This window comes from Phacochoerus africanus, chromosome 1, assembly GCF_016906955.1.
Source record: "Phacochoerus africanus isolate WHEZ1 chromosome 1, ROS_Pafr_v1, whole genome shotgun sequence".
NCBI classification, from domain to species: domain Eukaryota; kingdom Metazoa; phylum Chordata; class Mammalia; order Artiodactyla; family Suidae; genus Phacochoerus; species Phacochoerus africanus.
This window is the reverse complement of record NC_062544.1, coordinates 110,565,858-110,577,503: the sequence shown is the minus strand read 5'-3', so window position 1 is coordinate 110,577,503 and position 11,646 is coordinate 110,565,858. Positions and strand designations below refer to the sequence as shown.

Below are 11,646 nucleotides of genomic sequence, written 5' to 3'. Positions count from 1 at the left end.
AGAGCTTGCTCAAGAGCCCACCAGCTTCTTTCTTCATCATTCTCCAAGCCTTGTGGAAGCTTTTTTCCCAGGTACTTTTTCTCTCTCTCTCTCTCTCTCTCTTTTTTTTTTTTTTTTTGCCATTTCTTGGGCCACTCTCATGGAATATGGAGGTTCCCAGGATAGGAGTCAAATTGGAGCTGTAGCCACCGGCCTATGCTAGAGCCACAGCAAAGCAGGATCCAAGCCGAGTCTGCAACCTACACCACAGCTCATGGCAATGCCAGATCCTTAACCCACCGAGCAAGGCCAGGGATTGAACCCACAACCTCATGGTTCCTAATCAGATTCGTTAACCACTGAGCCACAACAGGAACTCCTCCAGTTACCTTTTCAAGGTATGGAAGCTGTGGAGACATTCAGCAGGAGTCACAGGTCTCAGCTTTCTGTGGCTCTGAGTAGATAACTGCAGTGGAACTGCTCACCTGAATGGGATTGCTTCCCTCCTGCAGATGGAAGACTTTTCCCTGGAGTGTCCACTTTCTGCTCCCTGCACCCTTCAGCTGCCCTCCAGAGCCTCACCCACAGTCTGCTCCAACCTCAGGCCCCAGAGTTGATTCACAGGCTGAATGGGTCTTGGAGAAACTTCTTGCAGGCCACCTGGAATCCTGCCCTCATCCTCTGCAGCTCAGCTCCCAGCAGCCTGGGATGGACCTGCAGCCCCTATGCTGAAGGCAGAGCAGCATGGTGGATGATGCTACCTTGGGTTGAAATCCAGGAGCTCCACTTACCAGCTCTGTGCCAGGGCCCAATTTTTATCATCCCAGTGCCTGAGTTTCCTCATTTGCAAAATCGGGTCCCCTGGTCAGAGCCGGGAGGGATAAGAGCTCTGTACTCACAGTCTTAGCTGCATCTCTCAACCATCATTGCCCTAAAACCCACCACACCTGAGCCTTCCTCTGCCTTGCCTACTGGCCCAGGCTCTCCATCCACATTAGCTTTAATCCTCTCACCATATTCACAAGGTAAAAGTTATTTCTGCTTTACAGATGAGGCACACTGAGTCCTAAAGACATTGCCTAAGAACCAGTGGGGAAGAAGCAGTGGTGGGATTTGAACCCAGGCCTATGGAACCCTGAAGTTGAGGCAGGACTCACACAGCTCTGTCCTGAAGATGCACTGGGTCGGTTATTAAGCACAGGTTACTGAAGTATTTTTATGTAGCTATAACAGAGTTTGACTTTTTAAACTTATACTCTGTAAAGCCTACCTCAAAAAAAAAAAAAAAAAAATCCCACTTTCTTCCCTCAACCTGAGTTCCCAGACCTGACTACTACTGCCTTCCAACTTCAAATCTTCAGACATGTCATAGAGTCTTATGGTTTAATGTGATTATAAAGGCTATGTAGTCACCTGTACTACAATAAAATTTATTTTAGTTAATTTTCTTTTTAGGGCCGCACCTATAGCATATGTAATTTCCCAGTTTAGGTGTTGAATCGGGGCTGCAGCTGTCAGCCTACACCACAGTCACAGCAACCCCAGATCCCAGCTGCATCTGTGACCTAAGCTGCAGCTTTCAGCAACACCGGATCCTTAACCCACTGAGTGAGGCAAGGGATCAAACCCACATTCTCATGATACTAATAGGGTTCTTAACCTGCTGAGCCACAACAGGAACTCCAATAAAATATTCTACAAATCTAAATACTTGATTTTACTGGAGGTTAGAGGTTTTTTTTTCCTCCAATAGAAATCTAAAACACTTAAATGTTGAAACAGTTGTGGACAACTCAACAATACAAGGACAAATAACCCAATTAAAAATTGTACAAAGGACTTGAATAGACATTTCTCCACAGAAGAGATACAAATGCACAATAAGCACATGAAAAGATACTTAACATTGGAGTTTCCTGGTGGCCTAGCAGTTAAAGATCTGGCATTGTCACTGCTGTGGGTCTGGTTTGATCTCTGGCCTGGAAACTTCTGTCTGCCATAGTTGAAACCAAAAAAGAAAACACACACACACACACACACACTCAACATCATTAGCTCTTAGGAAAATATAAACCAAAACCACAATGAAATACCACTTCATACTCACTAGGATGGCTATAATGAAAAAGAGAGACAATATCCATTTGTTTTGTTTTGAAAAGTTATTATTTTTAGATTTATTATTATAGTTGATTTTCAATGTTTCATCAAGTTCTGTTGTACAACAGAGTGACCCAATCACACACATTTCCCTGTGCTGTACAGTAGGATCCCATTGCCCATCCATGCCAGATATAACAGTTTGCATCCCCCAAACGCCCATCTCTCCCACTCCCCCCCTCCCCCCCAACCTAAGTCTGCCCTTCTTGGTCATGCTCTGTTTCTGTTTTTTGATTGTTTGTTTGTTGTTTTTAGATAGGATCATCTGTTCCCTATTTTATTTTATTTTATTTTATTTTTAGGGCTGCACCCACAGCATATGGAGGTTCCTAGGCTAGGGATCGAATTGAAGCTGCAGCTGCCAGCCTACACCATGGCCACAGAAACTCAGGATCCGAGTCGAGTCTGTGACCTACACCATGGCTCATGGCAACACTGAATCCTTAACCCACTGAGCAAGTCCAGGGATCGAACCTGAAACCTCATGGTTCCTAGTCAGATTCTCTGTGCCACAACGGGAACTCCTTCTGTTCCATATTTTAGATTCCACACATAAGTGATATCATATGGTATTTGCCTTTTTTTTTTCTGGCATACCTCACTTAGTATGAGAGTCTCTAGCTCCATCCGTGTTGCTACAAATGACATTAGCTTTTCTTTTTATGGCTGAGTAATAGTCCATTGTATTTATGTACCACATCTTCTTCCTCTTCTTCTTTTTTTGTTCTTTTAAGCCTGCACCCATAGCATATGGAGGTTCCTAGGCTAAAGGTTAAATCAGAGCTATAGCTGCCAGCCTAGGCCACAGCCACAGCAATGCCAGATCTGAGCTGCATCTGTGATCTACACCACAGCTCATGGCCACACCAGATCCTTAACCCACTGAGCAAGGCCAGGTATTGAACCTGCATCCTCATGGGTACTAGCCAGACTCATTTCTGCTGAGCCACAACGAGAACTCCTATACTACATCTTCTTAATCCGTTCATCTGTCGATGGACATTTAGGTCTCGGCTATTGTGAATAGTGCTGCTATGAACATAGGGTGCATGTACCTTTTTCAATGAAAGTTTTGTCTGGATATATGCCCAGCAGTGGAATTGCTGGATCATATGGTAGTTCTATATTTAGTTTCCTGAGGTACATCCATACTGTTTCCCATAGTGCTTATACCAATTTACATCCCCACCAACAGTGGAAGAGGGTACACTTTTCTCCACACCCTCTTCAGCATTTATTATTTGTTGTCTTGTTGACGTTGGCCATTCTAACTGGTGTGAGGTGGTACCTCATTATAGTTTTGATTTGGATTTCTCTGATAATTAATGATATTGAGCATTTTTTCATGTGCCTGCTGGCCATCTGTATGTTTTCTTTGGAGAAAAGCTCTATTTAGCTCTCCTGCCCATTTTTCAATTGGGTTGTTTTTTTGTTGCTGAGTTGCATGAATTGTTTGTATATTTTGGAGATTAGCCCTTGTCTGTTGCATCATTGGCAAATATTTTCTCCCATTCTGTGTGTTGTCTTTTTTTTTTTTTTTTTTTTTAGTGGTTTCCTTTGCTGTGCAAAAGCTTACGAATTTGATTAGGCCCCATTGTTTGTGTCTTTATTGCCATTATTCTAGGAGGTGGATCAAAAAAGGTATTGCTGGAGTTCCTGTCGTGGCGCAGTGGTTAACGAATCCGACTGGGAACCGTGAGGTTGAGGGTTCGATCCCTGTCCTTGCTCAGTGTGTTAAGGATCAAGCATTGCCGTGAGCTGTGGTGTAGGTCACAGACTCGACTCGGATCCCACGTTGCTGTGGCTGTGGTGTAGGCCGGTGGCTATAGCTCCAATTAGACCCCTAGCCTGGGAACCTCCATATGCTGCGGGTACAGCTCATACAAAAAAAAAAAACCCACAAAACTTGTACATGAATATTCATAGTGGCAATATTCATAGTGACATTATTCATAACAGCAAAAATGTGGGAACAACTCAAATGTCTATAAACTAATGAATGGATAAACAAATGTGGTATATCCATATGATGAAATATTATTCCATCATATGCTTTTAGTATAGTCTGACTAGTATCCATGAGGACTCAGGTTCAATCCCTGGCCTTGCTCAGTGGGTTAAGGATCCAGTGTTGCTGTGAGCTGTGATGTAGGTCACAGATGTGGCTTGGATCCCACATGGCTGTGGCTGTGGCATAGGCCAGTAGCTACAGCTCTGACTGGACCCCTAACCTGGGAACTTCCATATGCCAAGGGTGTGGCCCTATAAAGGCCAAAAATAAGTAAATAAATAAAAACAAATAAATCCACAAAATGGATGAACCTTGAAAATAGGACAAAGTGAGCAAAACCAGACACAAAAGACCACATTTTGTATGATTCCATTCACATGAAATATCCAGAACAGGCAAACTCATAAAGATGGAAAGTAGATCAGCAATTGCCAGGGGCAAAGGGGAGGAGAAAATGGGGACTGATTGCTAACGGGCACAAGGTTTCCTTTTGGGATTATGAAAATTTATGAATTATCTACTTTGAAAGGCTAAATTTTATCTCAATAAAAAGTTTTATTGAATTTAAAAAAACAGTTGCAAATGTGGAATAAAATGTAGACCCCATGTGAATACTTTTTTTCCTTTTTGCACCTGCAGCATAGGACCTCCAGCCAGGGACCAAATCCATCCCACAGCAGCAACCCAAGCCAGATCCTTAACCTGCTGTGCCACAAGGGAACTTCTCCATGTGAATATTTTTAAAACATTTTTATTGTTTTTGTAGAACAAAGTAGTTTATCATAAAAAATTTTTTCAGATTTCCCATTGTGGCTCAGTGGTAATGAACCCAACTAGTATCCATGAGGATGTGGGTTCGATCCCTGGCAGTGGGTTAAGGATCTGGTGTTGGTGTTGCTGTGGCATAGGCTGGCAGCCTAAACTCCAATTTGATCCCTAGCCTGGGAACTTCCATATGCTGCCCTAAAAAAGACAAAGAAAAATTTTAGTGCACATCCTTTCAGGTACCATGCTAGTGATATTGTTATGGACAGTGATCAGTGTACAATTTTCTGTACAAGGACTCATGTCTAACACTGGGGGCTATAATGGCAAGTTTTCTTCCTTGGTCTGTGCAAACCCCTTCTCTGCTTTTATTTTTATTTTTCCCATCTCATTTCCTGCCCTCTCAACCCTCAATCATTCTTACTTGTGTCTTGAAGGTGTTATAAAATGTTTATCAGTTTGAGGACATATACATTGGTGTTAAGTTACATATCTCATTTTGTCATTCTGTTTCTTCCCCTTTTTACGAAGCACTATGTGATTTACCAAACATTATTGATCCATGTGGTCGCTCTGTCTAGAGATTTCTTAACCTCAGCACTAAAGATATTTAGGACTGGATGATTCTTCCTTGTGGAGGTTGTCCTGTGCATTTCAGGGTGATTAGCAACATCCCTGACTTCTATCCACCAGATGCCAGTTGTGCCCTCTCCCCAGTTGTGACAAAGATGTCTCTAGACATTGACAATTGTCCTGGGAGTCAAGGGGCAAAATCTCTCCAGTTGAGAATCATTGCTTAACTGCTGCATAGAATTCTACAGTGAGCATTCACCATCTTCCCTTATTCACACTCCCTGTGACAGACACAAGACCAGCTGCGGCAGAACTCTCACTCTTCAACAAGAACCTGTGATGAACAAAATCGACCACCAATAAATGGATCTGTATTCCAATTAGTACCAACACTCCATTGTGTACATATCATAACTTATTCTTTAGCAATCCCTTCTTGAAGCATATTTAGGTTGTTTCTAGTTTTTTTTTTTTTTTTTTTTACCATTCTACGCCATGCCTGCATGGATTTTAAGATGAGATCCAAGCCTTTGAAGACCTGATAGACCTGTGGAGGCCTATTTTGGGCTCTGCCTACTTTTCTTACTTCCAGCTCTGACTTTCTCAGCTCCATCCTTAGCTTTTGGAAGAATTATCTTGAGTTGCTCTGTGCCTTGGTTTCCCCACTGGTGGGCTTCAGTGGGTACACGGTGTAGTTGCCTTGCTCTCTTCAGTTTCTGAGCCCTGCGGCAAAGGGCAGGATGGAAAGTTAACAGGCAGATCCCCAGTAACTGAGGGAGCCTAGGAAAATAGGAGCCCTTAGGGGTAGGGGAGGCCCTTTCTGTTTCCCTTCTGAGCTGCCGCCTAGGGCTGCCTGTCCCAGGAGACGGGAAACCCTGCTCTGATGCTGTTGGGGACAAATTCAAGAGAGGGGCTGTGAGCCATGAATGGTCAGATCTTATGATTTTTTTCCAAAGTAAGTCAGGCATCCAGATCCTTAAAGGTTGACAATCAGTATTCTTAAGTGTATGTAACATGGTGGTTGTTAGCCTGAGTACAGCCTCAGATGGGACCATCTTTTTCTGCTCTCACCTGAGGAAATGTCATATACAGAATTCATGGATACCAGGCATTTGCTTTGGAATCAAATCAGCCAGGCAGAAACAGCATGGTATCTTGGAATGTCAGAGACAAAGGTGGCCTCCTCGTGGCACGGGTGGGGATGCTGAAGCCAGAGCGAAGGGATTTGCCCAGCATTGCACAGGTCTCCTGCCCACAGTCAGGGCTGCCTCACTCCAAGGCCCTGGGCTGTTGCCCAATCCTACTTGCGTCTTAGCAGTATTTTGGAATATTTGCCAACACCGGGTACCTAGGGAAGGAAAGGAGAGGCCCCTTTGAGGAAGGCCCCAGCCCTGTATGTCGCCAGCAGCCCTTGGGCAAGGCTGCCCCAGTAGTACCTAAAAGGGGCTGCAAGAGGCAGTGAATCAGAGAAAGGACAATGGCAGGGGCTTGGAGGGCACTGGTGCTGGTGGCAGGCTTGGCAGCAGTGGTGTCTGTGGCCCAGCGCAGTCTGAGCTATGAAGAGATTATCAACCAGGCCCTGTGGTTCTTCAATCAGGGGCGACCAGGACAGCGCCTCTTCCGCCTCCTCGTAGCCATCCCGCCACCTAACCTGGTGAGTGCTATGAGCCCAGGCTGAGGGAGCAGGTTACGCCTGTCTGTGAGGGCGGCAGGCAGGAGAGAATGCCTGGCAAAAGCACGAAGTGCTTGGTTAACATTAGCTGCTGTTATTATTATAGCATTTCTCCCCTCGGAAGCTAAGACAAAGATTGTAATCTCTCTGAAGCATGACAGCTCGCTAGCTGGTCAGCTCAGGGCTTAGCCCAGGGATGAAATATGAGGTCTGGGAGTCCAGCTTGCACTGGGCCCTGGGCTTGAAGGAGTAAGCAGAGCTGTTTCAGAGGACAAAAGACTGGACTGGTCTCACCAGCAGTGCATCAGGGTCTTCCAGTGTCCCCTTCTTCCCCCATTATCTCCTCCTAGCAGCTGACCATGCAGGCAAGTATTCTAGTTCTTTTATCAAAGAAGAGGAAATTGAGGGGCAAGGACAGAAGTGACCACTCAAGGTGGTACAGCCATAAAGTGGTATCCTCTGGCTAGTTTCCAGAAGCCCTACACACCTTTTTTTTTTTTTTTTTATTACTCAAATGAATTTATCACATCTGTAGTTGTATAATGATCATAACAATCTAGTTTCACAGGATTTCCATCCCACAGCCCAAGCACATCCCCCCACCCCCCAAACTGTCTCCTCTGGAGACCATACGTTTTTCAGTGTGAGTCAGCATCTGTTCTGCAAAGAAGTTCAGTCTGTCCTTTTTTCAGATTCCATATGTCAGTGAAAGCATTTGATGTTGGTGTCTCATTGTATGGCTGACTTCACTTAGCATGATAGTTTCTAGGTCCATCTATATTGCTAAAAATGCCAGTATTTCATTCTTTGTAGTGGCTGAGTAACATTTCATTGTGTCTATGTACCACATCTGCTGGATCCACTCCTCTGTCGATGGACATTTAGGTTGTCTCCATGTTTTGGCTATTGTAAATAGTGCTGCAATGAACATCAGAGTACATGTGTCTTTGCGAGTCGTGGTTTTCTCTGGATAGATGCCCAGGAGTGGGATTGCTGGATCAAATGTTAGTTCTATGTTTAGTTTTCTGAGGAATCTCCATACTGTTTTCCTCAGTGGTTGCACCAGTTTACAATCGCACCAACAGTGTACTAGAGTTCCTTTTTCTCCATACCCTCTCCAGCACTTATTGTTTGTAGACTTTTGGATGTTGGCCATTCTGGCTGGTATAAGGTGGTACCCCAGAGTGGTTTTGATTTGCATTTCTCTAATAATGAGTGATGTTGAACATCTTTTCATGTGTTTTTTGGCCATCTGCATGTCTTCTTTGGAGAACTGTCTGTTTGGATCTTCTGCCCATTTTTTGATGGGGTTGTTTGTTTTTTTGGTACTGAGCTATAGGAGGTGTTTATAAATTTTGGAGATGAATCCCTTGTCAGTCGATTCACTTGCAAAGATTTTCTCGCATTCCGTGGGTTGTCTTTTTGTGTTGTTTAGGGTTTCCTTTGCTGTGCAGAAACTTTTAAGTTTCATTAGGTCCCATTTGTTTATTTTTGTTTTTATTGTCAATACTCTTTAAGAGGTGGATCTGAGAAGATGTTGCTGTCATTTATGTCAGAGAGTGTTTGGCCTATGTTTTCCTCTAAGAGTTTTATAGTGTCTGGTCTTATATCTAGGCCTTTAATCCTTTTGAGTTTGTTTTTGTGTATGGTGTTAAGGAGTGTTCTCATTTCATTCTTTTCCATGAGGCTGTCCCGTTTTCCCAGCACCACTTATTGAACAAGCTGTCCTTCCTCCATTGTATATTCTTGCCTCCTTTGTCATAGATGAGTTGGCTCTGGGTGTGTGGGTTTAATTCTGGGCTTTCTATCCTGTTCCACTGATCTGTATTTCTGCCTTTGTGTCAGTACCACACGGTTTTGATGATTGTTGCTTTGTAGTATAGTCTGAAGTCAGGGAGCCTGATTCCTCCAGCTCCATTTTTCTTTTTCAGGATGTCTTTGGCTATTCTGGGTCTTTTGTGCAGAAGCCCCACACACCTTAGATTTATGCTGAGGCCATTTGAAGAGGCTGCCTCCTTTAGGCAGAAAGTGCAGACTTTCCAACTAAGACATTTCAACTTCCTAAGCCCCTTCCAATTTGGAACTGTGACTTCTCTCCTTGCCTTTGTTCCCTCCTCTGTGAAAGGGAAATGATCACGTGTTTTCTCTTGCTTCTTTAGAACTTCACCACCAATATCCCGCTCAACTTCAGGATTAAAGAGACTGTGTGCTTTTCTACCAGGTTCCACCTCCACCGTCAGCCTAGAAAATGTGCCTTCAGGGAGGGCGGGGTAAGTCTCCCATCCTAGGCTCCCCACCCCTGTGAGCAGCAGAAGGACCTCTCCTGTCTCCTGCCTCCCAAATCCTGTGTGTATTTGCTTCCCCTCTCCTCACCTGGCCAGGTGAGATTTGACTGTGGAAGCCTTTTTAAAAATTGTGTTTTTCCTTATTGCTTTTTTTAATTATTATTATTAGAAAAGCAATACGTGCTAAAAAAAAAAAGACTACTAAAAGAGAAAGAGAAAGGAGGGGCCATATTCCACCTAGCAATAACTGTTTTTCTAAAATCAGGAAAATAATATTATAGCAAATTAACAAAATATGGAGGAGCAATCTAAAATAAAATAAAAATCTGGAGTTCCCATGGTGGTGCAATGGCAACAAACCCAGCTAATAAGGATGTAGGTTCGATTCCTGGCCTTGCTCAGTGGTCTGAGGATCCCGTGTTGCCCTGAGCTTCGCTGTAGGTGGAAGACGCAGGTAAGATCTGGTGTTTTTGTGGCTGTGCTGTAGGCTGGCAGCTCTAGCTCCCATTCCACCCCTAGACTGGGAAATTCCATATGTCATAAGTGCAGCCCTAAAAAGACAAAAACCAACCAACCAAACAAACAAAAACTGCAACCCCACTACCCAGGAAGAGACAATGTTAACTGTTGGTGTATCATTTTTTGTCTTTTTTTTAAATGTGAGTATGTATATTTTAAATATATCTTCCTCCGAGGCTAATTTGTGGAGGCCTTTCCCCGTATAATAACTTGTATGAACATACTTAATTTTACCTGGCATGCACGGAGCCTAACTAGGGCCTCCCAGCAATTGCACTGGTGCCTGGCTCTGGGGGTCTCATGTAGCTTGGCGAGGACGCCAGCCTCTCCAGCCCCTGTGCTCGTTGCCTCACAGGAGGAACAGAACTGCAATGGTACCTTCTTCATGCTGCCACAATTTCGCCTCCTGTCGTTCCAATGCACCAAGGACCCAGACCGTGAGAGAGAACTCAATAGGCAGGTGAGCCCTCACATCCCTGCCCCCGTTGCTCTGTTCCCTTGGCAGATGGCACTCTGCCCTGGAACTGCAGATGACGCAGGGGCCACTGCCAGGCCAATGACTTTGGCATGTGGGGCCTCAGTTTCCTCATCTGGAAAGTCACAAGTCTTTGGGAGGGGAGAGGCTTGTGGAGTGGGAGGCAGGGTTGTACCTTGATGACTGCTAATCTTCAGGCAGGAGGGGAGGGTAGGAGACACTGGTGGTTGGGGCTAAGGGGTATTCTGAGGGTTGGGGGCACTCAGGTTTCTTAGGACATTGGCTCTGCTCTGGGTTCTGAGCTCTGGGAACCCTCTTCCTCATCCCACATTTGGGAAAACTAAAGCTGGAGGTGGAGCCTCCAGGAAAGTGAGTGGAAATGAGTGACAAGAGTCCAGGCCTTCCCAGGCCCTCTAGCCTCTGAGGGGAAGGGCCTGAGGGGACCACCTCCAGCCTCATCACCAATGTCACTGCCTATGCCTCAGACTCATTCCCACCTGGAGAGAGGGGCCACAGATAAGACAGGAAAGGGGGCAATCTGTGTGGATGATGGGAGTGACCATCCAGCATCACTTCTGCAGATCCCCCGTGTGAGGCGTTCTGCTGCATCCTCTGAAGTGGCTCCTCCAGAAACTGACATCTCCAAACTGCCACCAGTGGCCAGGGACCTGTACGAGAGAACCAAGTACGACATCATCAACAACATCTTGAGGAACTTCTAGGGCTGGAGAAGGGAGAGGAGGCCCTGCAACCCCATCAGGGCCTTCTCTTCCCACTCACCCACTCCCTCTGCTACTCTTAGCACTCTCTTTAGGCATAATCTGAGCCCACCCATACTCCTCTGCCTTTGAACCCCTGCTTCCTTCTGCCTGGAATTCTTGCCCACCTTGTGTCTGTAAATCCTACTCATCCTTGAAGGAACAGCTCCAAAGTCACTTCGATAGGAAGCCTCTCTACCCTTCCTCCTGCAGCAGAAGTGTCCTTGGCCTCATCTATGCATTCATGATCCTCAAACCACCCTGGTATTATCTGCTGTACCCCTAGCTAGATAGTACTGTCTACTTGCAGCTGAGCTCCCCCAAGTGCAGGTGGCTGGGGAATGAGTTTCTCAGTGAGGTGCTCCTGCATCCCGGGAGGGCAATTCATCTTCTGCAGGACACCAAGCTCTCCTGTTACCTGCTCAGTCACTGTGACAACTAAATGTCCC

General features: G+C 45.2%; 1 protein-coding gene across 1 annotated transcript; it reads left to right on the top strand.

The window, feature by feature from the left end:
* Window positions 1-6,965: 6,965 nt before the first annotated feature.
* On the top strand, window positions 6,966-11,320 carry LOC125110506 (15 kDa protein B-like). The gene is made up of 4 exons (XM_047751784.1): window positions 6,966-7,142; window positions 9,320-9,430; window positions 10,320-10,424; window positions 10,925-11,320. Exons 1-4 carry the CDS (start codon window positions 6,966-6,968, stop codon window positions 11,159-11,161), a joined length of 630 nt encoding a protein of 209 aa, XP_047607740.1. The 3' UTR covers window positions 11,162-11,320.
* The last annotated feature ends 326 nt before the right edge of the window (window positions 11,321-11,646 follow it).